Source organism: Myiozetetes cayanensis, unplaced genomic scaffold (assembly GCF_022539395.1).
Source record: "Myiozetetes cayanensis isolate MyiCay16 unplaced genomic scaffold, myiCay2020 scf10, whole genome shotgun sequence".
NCBI lineage: Eukaryota > Metazoa > Chordata > Aves > Passeriformes > Tyrannidae > Myiozetetes > Myiozetetes cayanensis.
Genome location: NW_026086605.1, coordinates 7,694,352 through 7,714,326, shown reverse-complemented (window position 1 = coordinate 7,714,326; position 19,975 = coordinate 7,694,352). Strand labels below are relative to the sequence as shown.

Genomic DNA, 19,975 nt, shown 5'->3' with positions numbered 1-19,975 from the left:
TTTTTTTTTTCCTCTTAAAGACAACAATGTGTTGTTGTTGTTTTCTGCATGCTCATACACTGTAATGTCTGTTGGAACTTTAAATTATTTGCTTCTTCACATGCTGCTTATTTAGTATGGAATAGAAGTAACAATTTTATTCTCACCTATTATTGTGGTTAGTTTAATTATGAAGAAGGGAACATGATCTGTAGTATAAAGTTTTCTGCCTGGATGATTTTATTGATGGCCTTATGGTTGAAATGGACAACTTGTTCCTATTTTAATTTTTTTTTTTTTTTTTATGTTACAACTCTGTTTGTGGAGGATTGATAAAATAGACTATAACTAAGAATATATAACACAGAGAATAAACCCCCACACCTTTCCTACCATGGTGACAAACTCTGAGTAAGAGAAAGCACTTCTCTTTGTTATTTTGGATCTCAGTTACTCTCAAATTTCATGTCTCCTTTTTGAGATTGTTTTCACCATGTACTAGTGAGAAATTCAGTTTGTTAATGTGATTCACTTGCATCAAGATGTAAAGGAAATTTGTAACAATATAGGGTATTAATGTGGAAACCCATTGATTTCAGTGAATCTCCTCATCTGATGAAGGATTGATTGTTGGGGCGTGCAGGGCTTTGCAGGTCATGGTCTGTGTGCTGTAACTGAACCATTTCTGCTGTGGATAATTCTCATGTTTCATTTTACCTCACTGCATCTTCCTCCTTTCCCTTCTGTCTAAGTTAAATTAATTTTTTGGTAAATTTTCCTGAATTCTGTATTGATTGTAGCATTTATCTACAGCTTTGCAGCTGTAGGAATATTTTTAACCATAAAATTCCAGATGGTGGTTAGAACCAAAAATTACTATTTTCTGGGGAGACTTCAGCAGTTCTGAATCCAAACTTAAAAGACATAGGAAGTGATAGAAGTATTGCTGTGAACTCACCTGAATAGGAAAAAAATTGATATGAGTGAGGGCTTGTGACGTTATAGAAAGAAAAATAAGAACCCAATGTTCTCTCCCTCTGCTTGCTTTTTGAAAACATATGATACCTTAACATTTCAAACTGTAGTGCTCTATTCTTTCTAAATGTTATCAGTTATGGCTTTTAGTCCTAATAAAGGTTATTTTTCAAGCATTTACCAAATGCCTACTGAAAGGAAGAGTGACATAGGAAGAGGCAGCTTAGCTTTTGGTTCATGTGAACTAAAACCTCTTGTGATCCAGTTCTTCTGATGAACTTGATACACGGAATTTATATGGAATTCTAGTGCTAAAGCCTCCTTTAGTTGCTGTGACTCTGACTTTCATGGAGTCTGGGTTAAGAAACACCTAAAGAAGTTGCACAGTACTTGTGGATTCGCAGGCTTCTCACGTAGGTGTGTTGTTCTTGTTAACGAAACGTGTTCAATCGAAGGTGGACATGGTCTGAAAATTTCTCTGACACTGTCTGATTAGGAAAGAAAGTAATTTCTGTCAAAGTAAAGTAAATTCTGGAGTAATTGGACATGGTTTGTAGGCAGATTTGCACCATGCAAAAGCATGTGAATTTATTTCTGCTCTGAGTGTATGGCGGTTGCTGCAGGACCGAAAAGGCTTCCTGTTGTCCCTTCTTGCTGTACCTGGACTTAGCATTTTCAAGAAACCAATAAATCCTGGCATGGGAATTATGTGAATGGTTCTACTAACTTGAACCATAAAGCCTTTCCGGGTTACTCCCCAGGAGAATTTATTTCCCTTTAGGTTTGCAATACCTCATAAACCTTCTAAGAGTCTCAATGTGAGTCTCAAGGTGAATATAATAACAGTGTTCTGTTTTAGCTGAGATTTATAAAAGCTCCTTATATATTAAGAAACTTCTGAATAAGTCTTCTGTGATTTTATTTTATTTCTTTGGATTAGCAGAATATCACTTTGTTTTTTAGACTGAATTTTTTTCTGACTTTAGAAGTAGATTATAGACTGCTTTGGATTAAAAGTGTTTATTTGAAATACTGTAAAAAAAAAAAAAAGCCCCATGATGTAATGTGTCCTCTTTTCTGTAAGTTAGCTTAAATTTCATGGTTGCTTGAAAAAATTTAGTGTTTGTCACTGCAATGAAATGAAGATGGCACACTAAAGTGCTTCTTGGATATTTTGTGCTTTTTACCTCATCTATTTGAAGGTTGCATTGTGGTGAGGACAGATGAGGCCAGTGTATCTACCTTTCCCTGGATTTCTAGTGGGTTTATTACTGCATATTTTTCAAGCCTTTTTTTTTTTTTTTTTTTTTGAAACAACTTTATCTCAAAATATGATTTCAGTGTTTCTATTTTAAATTATAAAATGACTACTGCTCAGATTTGGAGTTTCCTTGATTTGGCAATCCTAAACTGTTTCATAAAAAGAAATGAACTGGAGGGAAAAAACCCTTTTTGTCTCCTATTTCATTTGTTTTGCATTCTTTGATGATAGAATGGTGTTAAACCATTGGATGTGATTAACTTCTTGCAAGCACAGTGTCATTGGAAAATTGGTTATAATTTTAGTGACTAGGCATATTCTAATTCATAGCCCACCTTTATCAATGGCCTGTTTTATATTCACTTGTTTAATGCAAGCAGCTCATCTCCCTGGAATTGTCTTTGAATTATATTTATAGATACAAATCCTCCCTCCTGGAAGTCTAATTAAGGCAACCTCATCTATTCCACTGTCATTCTAACAGTTCTCTGTACCTTTTCCACAAGGAGTTCATCTCTCTTGAACACGGATGATTCAAAAAACCTGTGAGATATTATAGGTGAGATTTTACCAGTGCCTAATTCTGCATTAATAGGAATACCTTACTTGGTATATAGTAAAATGACATTTGTACTGCATCCTTGAGAAAGTCATTACTGGCTCATAGACTTTCCCTGATGAAGCAGTTCTCCTACTTATTCTTCTCAGTCATTGTCATTTGATGAGCTTCCAATTTACAGAAGTTCATGTTGCTTATCCCAGTGTGTAACACATTGAAGATATTGTGGAACTTTGATCCTTCTTTTTCTGGTAGCCAAGATTTTACAGTTCATTCTGCATGTTTTTCTGCTACTTCTGTGAATCGGTGGAATTTAAATTTATGCAGTTAGTGCTTCTTAAATTTCTGACAGTGTCATACAGTGCACCAATTCTATTCCTTTAGAAGTCTGCCTGCTGCTAAGTCTCAGCACCTCTCAACATAGTTCACTGCTGTTTCTTGTTGTTTAGTGGTGAAACCTGACACAGAGAACACCTACTCTTCCTTCTCTTGATCATTGTTTTAGTTAAACATGGTGTAAATGGTTTGACACATTTGCATTGTCCAGTGAAACAGTTTCCCACTAATTCAACACTTTTTATTTATCCTTTTAAAAAAATAGATCAAACCCCAACCCTTTGTTCTAAACCTTTGCATACTATTGAGTTGAGATTAAGGTCTGCAACAGTCTGGATCTTGCCTCTCCTCCCTCTGGTCTTTACTGTCAGCACTGTGGTTGCCATTCTTTGGCAATAGCTAACCAGCTTTGCTGCAGATGTTTGCTACTGGGCCAGCAGTTTCACTTGCTGTGTCTGTCAGAATTTTGGAATAGTGTCTTACCCCCAGCTTCAGTTCATTCCATTACCAAGTTTAGGTTCTCTCTCAGAGCTGCACTTCCTTTTCCTCTTTGCATGTTTTTGTAGATGCCTTTTTTCTCTTCTTCTGTCAATTGGTCAGCCTTCTGGAAAGGGTCGTGCTAAAGCTGGACTTGAAGTTTGGGATTCTGTTGGACAAAGGGACCAGAGAGTATTGCAGCCTGTAACTCTGTCTGGTGGTTTAGTGTCTGACATCTAATTATCTGAAGTTATCACAGTTATTTTCCTAAGCACTTAAGAGAAACTTTATGTGGTAGAATTCTCTGGAAAATTGCTCAGATATTGATGAAAAATGTCAAATTACAAATGAAAAGTAGAAGCCTATATTCTATTATGTAGTACTTCTGCATACCCCTATTATTTTCATGATTATTTTCAAAATTGATTTGATCTTATTTTTACACTCTTAGACTTAAAATTTAAATGTGGAAAGAAAAAAATAATGTGGTCCTTAGTAGTCTCCTCTTTCCTTATTTCTGGCTTGTTAAGTTGTGGAGGTCTTTGCTTGACTTTTTTAACTGTTGAAATTGCAGAGTTTCACATGACTGCTTTGATCAATCAAATATTTCTTATGGTATAATGGTAGAAAGAGTGGGCTGTCTTTGAGTATGAGAAGGGTTAGGGAAATGCTTTCAATAAAAATTGAATTTTTTTTTAGAAAATAAGATGAAGATTCATATCAATAAGTTTCTTAAAAAGCAGGTCATATGCATAGTCATGTCTTTAAATATAGGCAGAAGTGTATTTTTGTCTGTAGGTGTATATTTCAGCATTCCAAATTCAGGCAACTCAGCTAAATTTCAGAATGGGAAATTGAGGGAGAAACTCTAATACTGCTTTTAACTTTTATTTCAGGGAGATGTTACTGGACCTCATTTCTCAAATTTAGGTAGTTATTCATAGCACATGGTTTTTAATTTGCAAAAAGGAACAGCTCTTCACATTTCTGCAGGTCATATAAAGTCGTATAAAGTTATGCAACATGAATGTTACTGTCATAGTGTTCTAAATGCTACACAGAATCACAGACTCATTTAGGTTGGAAAAGACCTCTAATGTCATCAAGTCTGACCATTACTACGTAAACTATAATGCTACATAAATGTATAAAACAGTCAGATATAAATGCAAAATATTTTATTATGCACATTATCAACCACATTGTGAAAATTAATGTGGAGAAATAGTTCTTTTCCATGAAAAGCATGCATGCCAATCTTTAGGACTGATCATTATTTAAATGAATACATTGAGATGGTGTTGGAACAGAAAGGGTTATCTCCAGGTTGACTCCTCACCAACCCTCTTACATAAATGGTATCAAATGAATCTCTTTGTTATCAAAGTAATATATATGTAAAATACGGTCTTACTGGTACAAATGTAATATTTGTGTTCAGAATTGCACTTCTTAATAGATTGATAATATCCAGTACAGAGATTGGAATAAAATACTAGTTACATTACACTACACATAAATAATGTAAATATAGTGTGTCAGATATGAATACTGTATTACACAAATATCAGCATTCATAACCACAAAAATCAGCACAATTCTTCTATATAATCTATACTTTATAATTTGCTATAATTACTTGTTACCGAGAAAAACCCAAAAAACTTATAGAGGCAGTGCCTGGAAATCATTTAATGAAAGGACAATAGCATCAGTAATAACTGAAAATCATGAGTCTCTTCCCTGAACAGAAGAATCCACAGGAAAAAGAGTTAATGTAAGCTACCTACATAATATCAGACAGAAAGGGAAATGGAAAACTAACTTTGAGATGAAGCAAGGTGTATGGTGTTGTGTGCTAGCCTTGGATAAATAACTTTATAATGGCAGCCAATATAGGCTAAGAGTTAGGAGATTGCTCCATTTTGGATGTCCTTGTCCATACTTTCTCTTCTTCTGACATAATCTTCAAGAGGCTGTAAGTGAATTATTTCTTCCATTTCACGTCCATGGAACTGGCTCCTAATCATTACAGGCTCTTTTGTACAGGCTGCCTTCTACAGGAAATACCTCCTGGCTTGCTTTTTTGTGACTTATGTCATCATCTGGGAAGATGGAGTGGGAAAAAACCAAACATTTTGGGGCTACAGGCAGCAAGAACTCACTTAACATCTGTCTTTTTTTTTGCCAGGGTAAAATATTTTCCAGTTGTGTTTTATTCTTCAGCCATGGGTGTATGGGTTTGTTTGGTGTCTCTTTGCAGTTATTAGTGGTGTAATGTAAAATGTGGATTTAAATGCCAGTTTAATGAGCTGCTATCAGATTATTCTGTGAGTTTTCAGCAACTTAGTGGGTATATTTGCACTTAAATAACTAAGAAACAGTAGTTGGGAACTGGATTTTAGCTCAAGAATTTTGCAGTTACTACCAAATTGGTTGCCTACCCCTATGCATACTTGGAGCTACCTTATGTTGTGTGCTTCTCATGACTCACAGCAGTTCAGTGTCTGTCAGGCTGCTCCAGATTCCCCAGGACTGAGCACAGGTGTTCCTAATGCATCTGAAGGAGCTGGAGCACTGAATTCTCATCAGCCATCTCTGGCGAGATTTAATCATAACTCCCAATTTCACATTTTCAAAAAAAGTTCAGGCCTTTTGTTTGTTTGTTTTTTGTGAATGCTGAAGCCGCACGTGAGAGAGTTGAAGATCCTGGCTGGCAGCTGTAACAACAATGTGTTTGTGATTTCATTAAGAATAGCAGATAATAGTCTAACAGCATTTATCCAATTGCAGATATTTTGATACATTGGTATAAAATTACTTCCTAAAACAAGTCCCTAATTATGACTGTATATTTTAGATATTATTTACTCAAGCCCCCCAGTGCTGCGTGTTAGCCTTAAACCTGTGGGTTTTGTCTCTCTGTTTCAGGGTCTAATTCCTGGCTTGTACCAGAAACAAAAGGAGCAATTGTGCAAGGTGGATACGGCCATACAAGTGTCTATGATGAACTGACTAAATCTATTTATGTCCATGGTGGATACAAAGCCCTACCTGGCAATAAATACGGATTGGTGGATGACCTTTACAGATACGAAGTTAATACGCGGACGTGGTGAGTTGGTTTTATGATGCAGGAAACTGAAGTTACAGGTTACTGAAAAAGAAAACATAACCATGGAGTAGGGTGGGGTAAGGTCCTAGTAAAGTCATGTAGGTGCCTCCATGTCCTTTGCATGTCCAGCCCATACCCTGCAACAAAGGGGAAGAATCACAGTGAGGGACTAGACTTTAGTCAGTGGATTAATGGAGCGATACATCGAAAGAATGGCAGGGAGGAAGTTTTGTGCATGTTCTGCAAAGTAAGGAAAGGTTTTCCTATCCAGACATAACCACTAAGCAGAACAGTACATGAATACTGTCTTCTCATGGTATGAATAAACTGCTACTGTGTGGCTGTTATATAAAGAAATGGAAAACCTTAAGCACTGCAGAAGGTTATTTTTCACAAACTTATCAGAAATAAGAGAAAAATCTTCTGGTATTGTGTAGGAATCCTTAGTTATTAAAGTTCTTGATGTGCCTATTTTTGTCAGTTCCTTGTCCCTCAAGTTTACTGTAACTTATGAAGGCTACTTATATCTTTTGTATAGAAAGTGACCTTAAATGGTTTTTCTTACCCTAGAGGACATTTGAGATCAAGGATGGTTCCTCAGAGTGTTTTTTTCTTGAAAATTAATATTTGTGTTGAGCACTAATGGCTTAACTTTAAGCACACAAGGCTTGCTCTCAGATGTTGGAAACATGTGGGTTTGATTTCACTGAGGCTCTTGATTTTGAATATCATTAACTCATGGCACCTGGAAACATTATTACAAGAATTTTTTGTGCCTTTTAATGTATTTTTAAATCACTGGAATTTTAATGGTTTCTTATTATACTCTATTTTTGGAACAAAGTGATATTGTATCCTTTGATGGTCTGTTCAACAATATAATAATAATAATTGGAATATTTTTATGCATTATTCATATAAGAACTAATAACGAATGCTTCGATCTACTCTGTACTAATGTGGCATTCTCTGCAGCTTGTAGAGAACTCAAGTCTATTAGTTTCATGAGCTTTACACTGGAAGGGAATAGTACTATGGGATGGAAAACTGGCTCAGAGGATGGGGTAATGACATGTAGTAATAAAATCTTTAAGCTTTTGTTCACTCTATCTGTGACATCTTATAATCAATATTCAAAGCCCTCAGTGAGGTAACTGAGACTGAATGTGCCACTGGAGAGGGGCAGTATGAGAAGAGTTGGAACTAAGGCTTTCTCATGCCCATGTACAGGGAATTTCTCAAACTTGCATTTGCTTGTCCTCACTGGTTTTCTCTTGCACTCGCTCTGTTCTCTGGCTGATCTGGCAGAGCTTCATATGCTTCACTAAGTTGTGCTATGCAGAGCTGTTTACTTGTTTTATTCAGTGGCACGTAGGTTTCCATTTCTTAATATCAATTAAACAAGCTTTATGTTTCTTGGAATGTGAGGTGGCAATATTTTAATTCCTAGTGTGAGTTGTATTTCTAATACATGATGGGGAATTACAGTGTTTCTAATACCTTCTTTGCTCTGCATTACTTGCCTGCTGCTGCAGCTGGCAACTGGGGGACAATGTGGACTTAGATAATGGCCTGAAACAGTGGAAGCACCTGCTGGCTCCTGGGTGTTTCCATCACCATTATGGAATCCTGCTGGTGTGTGCAACGCTTGGCACTGGCACAGTTAATGTGGATCGATGTTTGCAGGGACACGGAGATGTGCATAAATAATGAACTCAGCCTGCTGAGACCTCCCAGAATTTGCATGAGGTTGATAGGTGTTGGAGAGTTCTCAAGATTGCCTTCATTAGTGATGCTAATGAATAGTGAAAATCATGGCCAAATTAGCAAACCTCCAGTTCTGCTGATTCTTGAGGAAAAGTTGCTGTTACCAAGAGGGATGAAACTTAGCACACAATATGCAAAAATTAAAAGACACCCCCCCACACCACACACACCTTATGGACCAGGACTGGGGCAATGTAGTTGGGTCACACACAGGAAGGTGAGTAGCCCTCAAAAAATCCCATGGACATTGGTGATATATGCACTGCAGAGAGGAGGGCCTTCAGCTTTCCCCAGAACAGTGTATGTCTCTTCAGGCCTTTAGTGATCAGAACAACTATTTGTAGACAGCTGCAAGGCAGGATAATCAAGGCAGAGCCTAGTGTATAGCAATTAGTGTAAATTAGGCAATAGGGGCTGTAGAAAACTGGTACAGCACAAGACAGAAAGGAATTCTTAATCTGAATGCATAAGGTAACATGTTCTTAGTATATTATCATTCTTTCAAGTTATAGCAGCAGTATTCCTCCATTACCAGTAGAAAATAACTGAAAAACAATGTCGTCTTCTTTTTCGTTGTCATTCCAAATATTCTATGTTGCTAACTGATGAGTAGAACCCAAATATCACGTTTTTGGGTAGGTACCACAAGTATTCTCTGTCCAGATTCCTGGTTAGAAAAACACATAAGAGGTGCTCTGTTTTCAAAGTATGTTCATTAAAGATACACAAGAAAAATGCAAGTTGTTTAACAGAACAAAAATAAAAGGGACTAAAACCAGAAGCACATGGGTGGGTATGCTAGTGGCTTGAAGGAATTGTCACACTTTTAAGCAATGAGAAGACTCATTTATTTTCATTTAGTCTTTGACATTTCCTTTGATGTTGCTTTCTGGAACTAAGGGGGAATTTATTTAAATAACAGTATGAGAATTTAGATTTAATGCCTTCCTTTCAACTTGTTCAAACATACAATTTTTTATCACTTAGAAATATCTCAAGTTTATTGATCGATTTATGTATTATACCAAAACAACGAGATGTACTTTAAGCACTCTCTCCTAAACATGATAATGACGTAAAAATATTGAAAAAAATATTAGGGATGTGATTCAAGAGGACAGAATTATTTAATCAGAAGGAAAGAGTTTTGAGTCAGTTTGTTACAGGAAACAAATGACAAAACAGTTCAATTGTAGATGTGAGCAGTGTGCAGTAGCATAAATGAAACTGAGGGTCTAAACTTGAAAACTTAGATTATTGAGACAAGCGGAACGTTATTAGGAGAATGTAAAAAATATTTTGTCCTGGTGATCTAATCAGCCCTTCACAAACACGTCTGCAGCTGGTTTACTTAACTGGCAAAACCCACAAATGGTTACTTTCTTCCTTGGTAAGATTTATTTGCTGTGATTGAATCAAGTTTGTGTTCTGTTCTTTTTACTAAGCCCACATCTGCCACTTTTAAACTGTGGCATTGATAGCTCTTGGCTACTGTTGGGACCATGTTATTGCTGGGGCACAAAGCAGACCACACAGACACAGGCTAAAGTGAATGAAAAAGACATCAAAGGCTCAATGTGTGTGGACTATTTTTTTCTTTTTTTTAAGTACAGAAATTCTGTATGCTTGAGTTTACTACTCTGAATAAGTTTGTAAAGCAGTGCAATTGTTTTTTATCATATGTGGAATGACTTCTACCATTTCTTTTCCAAGTCTGAGTGTTCAAGTAAATAAAAAAAAAAGTTTATCCTTTTACTATACTTAGGATAGTCTAAAGATTCTTTTAGCCTTCTAAAGAATTCGGTATTGCAGTTCTTGAGCAAACAACCAGCATGGCTAAGGATATATATGGATAAGAATTAATAATATTGAATGTGTTTTCATTCACTTTTTACTAAAATTTACCATATCATTAATCGTGTGGGAAGAATGTAAACATGATAAAATGTATTTCAGATACATTATTCAAAACTCTGTTTTTTTAATTAAAAAAGTAGGACATTTTAAATGAATGATAAATATATTTGTTGTACCATGAGGAAATTCCTAATCCTAGAAACAGTATGAATAAATTTCATCGTGTTTACTGAATAATAGCTTTAGTTTAGTATTTTCCATGTGCTTTGTATTTTTTATCTATAAATTTTCCTGATGTGCATGTACAGTTTTTCAGATGTTAAGATGTACTAATTTGTTCTTAAATTTCATAGGACTATTTTGAAAGAGAGTGGTTTTGCAAGATACCTTCATTCAGCTGTCTTAATCAATGGAGCTATGCTCATTTTCGGTGGAAACACTCATAATGATACTTCCCTGAGCAATGGTGCAAAGTGTTTTTCTGCTGACTTCCTTGCATATGATATAGGTATGTTTTGTATTGTATTCTTCTCAGTTGAGTTTTAAACACCACAACGTTTCTTTCAAGTCCAGCTAATATGATTCTTTAAAGTTTTGGTCCCAAACACCTTCAAGTTATTTATAAATTGTACAGGTTTTTGTTCCATAATTGTCTAAAGCTTTTGGTTTGTGGGACAAAGCATAGTAGCAAAAATGATCAGTTTTAAAATATGTGCCTAATACTGTTTTACATTATGAATAGCAAATACATTGCTGAATGAATTACAAGAGTTGGTGCATTTTGGTATTACAAAAGTGAGTTGAACACAGGCCCTTGTGTTATTACCTCTGAGTGCTGACATATTTTTCTTAGAGAATATCTATATAGCACTAAGAAAATGTGTTGCTGCAATTAAACATAACTAAAAACAACCCTCAAACAAACAAAAACCTACCAACTTCCACACACACACCACCTGAAATCAAAACATTTCCCCACAAGTAACACTTGAGGTTCTGGAAAACGTCTGGAATTGATGATGCTTTAAAAAATACACTGCCTCTACAGTGAGGTCTGAATTGAAAATCAGGGAGTGGAGAAGCCAAGGTAGTTGGAGGTCTGAAAGGTGGGGACAGTCAGATGGTGATGCTCAGGCAACTGCGAAAGGGGGAGTTTCCACAAGCTGAAAGGCAATTTGGAAACACGTGAAGTCCACACTACAGAAGCAGAGTGTCGAGAAACAGCCTCTTGGGAGATGGATTGTGACAGATTAATACACACAGGTTGGGGCTGACAGCTGAGATGTGTGGATTTTTGCTGGATATCTTCTTCTGACAAGTTACTCTCCCCCTTCCTGCCTCTTCCTAAGCATTTCCCATCAGAGTATTGATTAAAAGTTTCCTGTCTTTGAGACTCCAATAATGGCTTGATCAGAATAACTGCATCGGTATTTGCCTGTTTCACATGGAGAAGTACCCTACTCACAGTCTGTAGCATGAGCAGTCTGGCTGAGTGGGAGGAAAGTCCTGGGGGATATAGATCCCTCATTTAGATTAATGGAATAACTACATTAAGTGAATCATGGCAATAAAAGGATATGGAATACTTCTGGATTGTGTTATGGATAAATTGTGTTTTGATAGACAACAGTGCAGTGAAAATGTCCCAGCTCTTTGTGCTTAGTTTCACGGGACAGAAGACAGTCTTAGTAGGATGGTGCTAAAAAAAGTTTACTCCTGAAGCACCAGAGCCTGCTGGTATGCAGTGCAAGTGTCAAAATACAAAAATCAAATTCCCAGCTACCCAAATTCAAAAGTAGAGGTGAACAGTAACAAAAGAACCCCACAAAACTTTGCCGGTAGCAGGTGGGGAGGAGGCTGGACTGTCATTCAGTGGGAATGAGAAGAGTGGGAATGACATTTGTCATGAGATAATGTTTAATGGAACAAGGTGCAAGTTCTACACTCAGGAAATGACAGGAATTTTCTCCTTCAAATTGAAGGAAATGACAGTGGCTTGTGTGTCTGAGTCAGGAGTGGCGTGTGGATGTAGAAATGGCTTACACAGGCCTAATGAAAAGAAGAAAGACACCAATGCTTCTTTCTCGAGGCCCTGGATATTTTTGTAGTATTTTGGCAACACACATTTCAGAAACACAAACTCAAAGAGGACTCTGCTTGGCAAGTGGTATTAAGGCCATCTGAGGCCTGAGGAGACTTTAGGAGATAATAAAAGCATGTGGTATATTTAATATCTCAAGAGAGTGGCTGAGAGCAGAAGAGATTGTTGTTTGTAAATATATGATAAGAATACAGTTTGGAGGAAAATTGTTTAAGATAAGATAAAATGGGTGTCAACTTTCAGTCTGTAGAATGGTTCCAACCATTTGAACTGTGCAGTTATGGAAAAGCCTCCCTATAGGATTGTGAAGGCTATAAATCTAAGGAAATTTAATGAATCCATAACCTGTTTCTTGTCTTGTTTATTGCCACTGCTGTTTTCACCACAAGTAGTTTTTCCCCTTCCCTGATTTTCACGTCCATATTTTAAATACAAACATACAGCCCATATTTGGGCCAAAAAGCACAGTCACTTGTCCTGGGAGCTAAAAAACAGGAAATGGAGCAGTCTGGGAAATGGACTCATGCATGATCCTGGTGAGAATAGCCTGTGGATATTGTCTGCATCTATTTTTGGCAAGCGTTTATCAGCTGCCTACAGTGTTAGCAGAGGCTGAGACATGATCCTTTTTATAGGGCTGCTTAATGGTTCTTGATGGCATTCTGTACAGATATCAATGCAACGTGTTTGCTTTAATACAAGAATAACGAGTAAATGAAGTACATGGAACATATATGGGTTATTTGCTGCAGATTTCACCAAGTGTGCGAATAAAACCTTTGCAGGACAGAATTTTTTTTACTGTATCCCCATATTACGTATTCCATAGCTTCTGATAGGCATCTGATGACGTGAGCTATTGATTCTGTTCTCACTTCAGTTTACGTTTGGTTTTAATTTTTAGTGAAACAGACCTCCCTCCTCATTTTGGAGGATAATATCACTTATTTGTCCACATTTATTTGTAGAATGTGCACTCGTGAATCAAGAGTGTGAGTCCCAGGATCTAAGTGAAACTTTCTGACTTTCACGTATCACATATTGCTTTATGAAAGTGTTGGTGTTTTGGTCTTTTTTTTTTAAAAGGAACAATATTTTGGTTTGTCCAGTCCATTATGCTGTTTAATGTGGTATTTGTACCTTCTTGCAAGTCACATTCTCTATGTGTTATCAAAGTGATGAAGTACTAAAAGAAATGGCTGTAGTAATTACTTTTTGGATGTAGTAATTACTCTTGAAAAAATGAAATCTATGAAGATTGATTTGATTGCAACCTAATCTTCTGTATTATTCATTTCACTGAAATAAAACCACAGTTTCACAGACATATTTTTCCAGAAAACATTAAATATTTTACTAAGAATTAAATAATTATGGAATGGGTAGATTTGCAAATTTTATGTATTTTGTATCCTGAGTTTTTGAACAAGACTTGGAAGAAAAAATTTATGATGCTATCAGCATCATGTTTCCTAGATACCTTGCAAGTGATGGAGTGTTATGCCCTGTCTAGTAAAAAAAATGGGTGCTGTCTAGAAACCAGCTGAATCCTGGAGATAGAGTCTGTATTATTTATGTTCAAGTTGGGCTATAGAGTACTTTTGATTATCTCTCTTATTATATGTGACATAGTCTTATGGATAGGTTGCTTCAGCTTTTTATTATCCATTAAAACCTTGTTTTTCATATTAATGTGAAATAAACTGTTTGGGTGGCTTCATCTCAGTTTATTTTAGCTTTCTAAATTGTTTGTTGCTAATGCGATTTGGTAATCCACACTCTTCTAGTCAAGGGAGGGAGATAAGTCTCTCCCAGAGAGCTATTAATTTTACCAAGCTTAGAAAAAGTTGCCTTCTCCCCCTTCTTTTCTGGATCAGTCATTGCTCTCTAAGTTCTGACCTTAGTCTGTACATGTAAGTTTTTGAAGTTTAAGTGTGTCATGAGCCAAGAGCTCAGTTCAATCATTAGAAATCCTTGCATCATATTTGTTAAAGCTGAAGTCTCAGAGATGTGGAGACGTTATAAAAGCTATTAGTATGCCATAATTTTCATCATTAAATATTGTTTAATATATTTCCTTAAATATCAGTTAATATATGGTGAGAAGACTGCTGTGTAAATGAGCTTTAGAAATCTGGCTTTGGTATGCTTTTGTCCTCCTACGATATTTAACCTCCACAGTTTCCCTCGGTTGCTCTGCTGGCTCCTGAAAGGGCCTCAGCTGCTGAGATCCTGCCTGTTACACAGGTGGCATCAGGGCTCAATCCAGGATGTTTATTCACTTCTTCCATGGTAGCATTTTGAAAGATACTTGCAGCAGTTTCCTCATTGAGAAAAGGAATTGCAGGAGGTGTGTATAGAAAAATTATATCTGCACTGCTTGTGAAAGTCTGTGCTCTGTGATAGCTCTTTGGGACTTGGGGAGTTACACATGGAAGGGACAGTTTGTGTAGAGTCATCATACATAATAATGACAGTCAATACCAACTGGGATGGGCATGTCTGGAAATCTGGCTGCATACTTGGAATTAATAATAGGGATTTAACTTTCAAAATACTATGATGTCTTGTTCTTTAGTCTTTGCTGTGTAATTCAGAAACTATATATTAGGACAGGCAGCCTGAGTTCTCCCAGCTCCTCAGCACTGCTTGGTAATATATAAAAAAGGCATACATTTGGGAGATTTGTAGAAGAAAAGTAGATATTCAGCACTGACTTTAAATTCTGTAAAGTGCTTAGGTCCCACAGAGGTTAGTTTAAATAAACATGTAGGACTGGATAGGAAGTGTGACATGTCAGTACTAATGTTTTGATTGTCTTTTCTATTTGGTATAAAGTGGGTTTTTTTGTTTTGTTTTGGTTTGGTTTTTGGGTTTTGGTTTTTTTTGTTGTTGGTTTTGGGTTTGTGTGTTTTGGTTTTTTGGGTTTTTTTTTGTGGTTTTTTGTTTTGTTTGTTTGTGTTGTTTTTTAGATATTGTTGACCTCAAGTTCACCACTGTGTTTTCTGCCTGTGTAGTGGCAGAGTGGTTCAACCAGGCTTGTGCGCTGGGGAGTTTTTCTGAGTACTTGGTTAATTTAATTATATTCATTGTATAAGGAATAGAAAACACTTTAGAAAGAAACCATGGTTATCTGTCTACAATACAAAGTTCTAGTCCAACTGCTGCTGCAAAATATTATTGTTTTGCAGAAATTGGTCTAATGAATAAATATCTCCATAACTGGGCTGAATTCTGTGAAAGGTTAAGAGTAGTGAAATAAAGAGCAAAGTAGTTCTTAGTTTTTTTAAAACACATGTAAACAATATGAAATCACAAAGACATGTCATTCTTTCACCATGAGAAAGGATTTTTTTGATTCAAGTTAGGAAAATTTGAGGTTGCTTTATATGTACGTTTACATGAATTTGGGCAAAAACAGAACGTGGATCATCTCTGAAATGGCTTCCAGTGTAGCTGAAATGAGTTAAAAACTCTTATGGATTCTTCTTGCTGCTATTGGCCTGTTGGTGTTGCAGCAGTCATAGTAAGTCAAAGTAAGCCCTCCCAGACAAAGTCTCTGATAATGTCCTGAAAACCAGCAGAAGTTATGCTATGATGATTCAGTCACACTCCATCTTCTGGACTATGCTAACAACCAGCTTTTGGGAACCAGATTATGTCTTGTAGCCAGACTTGGAGAAAGAATCCTATCACTCTCTGTTCTCTCCTCTCTTCTTGGGAAGAAACGAGAGGTTCAGCACTGCAGCTTCATTTCTTCACTTTTGTCCTCAATCTTTCATAGAATCACAGAACATGCTGAGTTGGGAGGGACCTAGAAGGATCAAGTCCAACTCTTAGCCCTGCACAGGACTTTGTATCTGGTGGAAAGGTTGAAAAACCGTATCATATCATGATATATCATAGATGAATGAAGAAAGACATATTGTGTGTCTTCCTTATCCTGCCCTTTAATTAATGTTGCAGTGCTGATAAATGTATTGTATAAATCTGATTTATAGTTTGTATGATACTAGCATTACTGGAAAGCTTTTCTTTCTCTAAATGGAAGGCCATGTCCACATGGATTTTAATTTTCTGAAGAACAGCTCAGTTTTCACCCTGGTGTAATACTTAAAATACTTAAAAATAATTTAAAGCCCCCCCCCCCCCCAACCACCACTACCACAGTATGTATTTATATAAATATGTGTTACATACATATAAATATGTTTGTGTACACAAATGTTGCTTATGTGCATGTTGAAGAACTTGTTTTATGTCATCTTCAGATAAAAATTTTGGAGCTGTACTCTAAACCTTTAGGGATAGATATGTGAAGTATTAGTTGCTTTGGTGTTTGTTTTTTTTTTTTTTTTTTTTTTAACTGTAGAACTATGATACAGGAGCCACCATGTACTTAAAACTTGCATTTCTATTTCAATCAGAGCTTAGAAAAGTAATTTAGATTATATTTGCTGAGTATACACATGCAAAATTTGCAAATGAAAATAGATTATTAGACACACAGAATCAGAGTTTAAAACAGATTCTAACTGTTGAAACTAGTATTAAAATATATATGTATAATTAAATAGATGCTTTTTTCAAAGATTAAGGACATTTATTTTAGTTCCTGGTCAGATGGTACTGTTAGTAAGCATATATCTGCCTAAGTTCCCTAAGTTTCAATTTATGAAGTATTTAGTCAGTCCTTTTGTTCCACTTATGCCAATGCTAAGGTATCTGGATATCCTAGAAATGTCTAGAGAAATACTGACAGGGAATCTCTATAAAAACCAAAACCTGAAGTCATTAGAATGTGGCAGCTGTTTCTGTGCTCTCTCCTAACAATTGTTGTATTTCAGCATTGTTTGTATCTATGGCAGAGTTCAATAACACATATATTTACACCAATAACATACTCCACAATGTTTCTTTTGTAGTATGCAAATTCAATTGCTTGTGAAAGACAATATTACATGAAATATTAAGTTTCTTCCAGGGTATTCAAACAAAGCTTAAAAACATTTTCCTTTCTGGAAAAAAAAAATCAAAATTATCTCATGAGATTGACTTTAGTTCCACTTGTAATCAAACCTATTACTTGTATTTTGTAATAAAATGAATTGTTTAGTCGTAAATTGTTTGCTTGTAAAATAAATTGTTTCACCTCTAGTCTTTGTCATCGACAAAATGAGCAAGTTTAAATGTCTGTAAATTTATTTTTTTCTGATGCAAACCCATTTATTTTTGCAATTCTCCCTCCTTCTGGAGTTACAAATGGATTATCAATGTGCCATCACAAAGAAAATGTAAAGCAACTGCTGTGAAAGATTAAGTTTTATGTGTTCCTGAGCACTTAAGTCATAAATGTAGTTCTGGTGCAGTCTGTAATAGCAATTACCTCCATATCACTGTGCTATTAGACGAGCAGAGCCATAATAATGTAATGCACTAATTGCTCCATTTAATAGTAAAGCTTAAGGTTGTTGGTTTCTTTCTGTTGCTTAGGGAGTCACTGTTCTGTGTGTAGATGCTGTTGTAGATGTCAGTTCTATAGTTTAAATTTAATCCATGCTGTTCTGAACCTTCTTGCCTTCGTGTTTTCCTAAAAGCAAGGAGATTAAAGAAAAATATTTATGCAGTGTGGAAAGAATAAGAAAATAACTTTTTTTGTTCGTAACTAACTTCCTTGATGATTTAGTTGTCCAGAGTCACAAAAAAGAACTAGACAGAAGTGTAATGGTGTCCATACTTTGTGAACCAATATTAATTTTTTTACCAGAGAAAAACTGAGTAATTATTGGAAATATAAGAAGAGAAAATAGAAGCATAAGCTGCCACTGGGATTCTATGTACAACAAGAGGCTGCACTGCCAGTGTTGCAGGCTGTGATTGAGCAGAATAAATACATTGGGATTTCAAATCTATTTAAATTGTTTGTAATTGAGAAATTGTTTGATAATGTAAACATGAAGTAGGTAATTTCATATACCTTCCCTTAAAACTTATCTCCAAGTGTAGTAAGAGCTTGTCACTAAATCAGGCTGCCAGTGCAGAAATTTGATTCTGGAGGTGAAGTATGGAACATTGGTTGCCACTTATTTAGAGACTGTCCTAACAATTTCCTATTTCCAGCAATATTAGTTTTTTCTTTTTTTCTTTTTTTTTTTTTTTTTTTAAACTGTTCACTGGAACAGCATTAACTTGGAGTAGTGAAAAGTTACCTCACTAGAACATTGAGGGTACTTTTACTCAAGAGATGAAAACTTAAGGTTGAAATCCCACTGGGTAGGAAATGAACCTTTTTCTCCTACGTCTTGGATCATTACTCTAACTACTACTATATAAAGTATTTTCTTTTATTGTGTTTAGAAGTATGAACCCTTCCCATTATTTGAAGAGAACTGTTAGAGTATCACTTTGAAATGGCCATGGGGCTTCTGTTCAGGCTTGAGTGCAGAATTGGGCATTGTGGGGTGGGGGCAAAGATGAATTTTAAATAAGCTCCTTTTCAATGCCTACAGTTTTTCAGCTGAGTTTTTACGGGTTTTTTCTGCAAGTGGGATTTTTCAGTTCCTTGATGTTCTCTTATTCTCTAGAAAGTATTGTAGACTTGGAACTGAGTTGTCGAGATTTTCAGGGTTATTCTCATAGTCTCTTTAGTTGTTGAAAATAATTAAGATGTCCTCAATGCACTTAATAAATCAGATGAAGAAATGGGAGAGCAATCACCTTTAAAACAGGCTGTAGATATGCAGTTCTCTTAGATTTTCCTCTATCAAAATTTAAATTTGAGATAGTTGGATGCTCATCTTTTCTAAATTTCAAAACTGCTTTATTAACTTAATTCAGACGTGAATTGAATGGAGCTTTGTTAACTTGATTCTGCACCAGTTCTGCCCTAGTGTTTAAGTTGTTCGAAATCAGATGTGACTGGCAAGCTCAAACTTCAGACTGCCCTCCACTGTTAGACAGCTTTTTCATATGATATTAACTACGTGTCTGAGGAGCAAAAAACATTCATAAAAAGACTTGCATGACTAACAGGATGAGCTAGGATGCTGTATTTGTCCCATTTTTCCTCCAGTCACATTTCGGTAAATTTGGTCAGACGTTTAAGTATTTTAGTGATATGACAATGCTGATTAGAAATGTGTTGTTCCCCCCCCCCCAGTAAAATGATACTGGGAAAGCTTCTAGTAATGGATGTATCCTGTTGCAGCACTGAGAGGTTTTCTATGAAATGTCTTGGTCCTCTCTGACACCAGTAATGCAATATTGACAGCAGGTTGTACATGAGAAGTGTTGAGGCCTGACCTGTTGGAGCGTGGACCCTGCAGTGCAAAGCTCAGCTGGGGTTTTTCTCTGCCAGGCTCAGCTGGGTTGCTTGAAATCTGGTGCTTTCCTGTGGTGTGTTTCATCACATACATTTGTGTGACTGGCTACCCCTGAGAGCCATTTCTGTGTCATCTGGTAAACATTTGATCTACACTAGAGGGGAGTATGAACCTTTTTCTTTTTCTTACCTCATTTCTAATGAGATAACATGCTTGTTCTTGAACT

At 36.1% G+C, this 19,975-nt stretch overlaps 1 protein-coding gene across 4 annotated transcripts in view; it reads left to right on the top strand.

Moving 5' to 3' along the window:
• The window catches only part of ATRNL1 (attractin like 1), a 462,818-nt gene that overhangs the window by 68,642 nt on the left and 374,201 nt on the right, over positions 1 to 19,975 (top strand). For all 4 annotated transcript variants that reach the window (XM_050337075.1, XM_050337064.1, XM_050337088.1 and 1 more), the window contains exons 9-10: positions 6,519 to 6,702; positions 10,680 to 10,834. In XM_050337075.1, the coding sequence (XP_050193032.1) occupies positions 6,519 to 6,702; positions 10,680 to 10,834 (339 nt within the window). The remainder of the gene's footprint in view (positions 1 to 6,518; positions 6,703 to 10,679; positions 10,835 to 19,975) is intronic.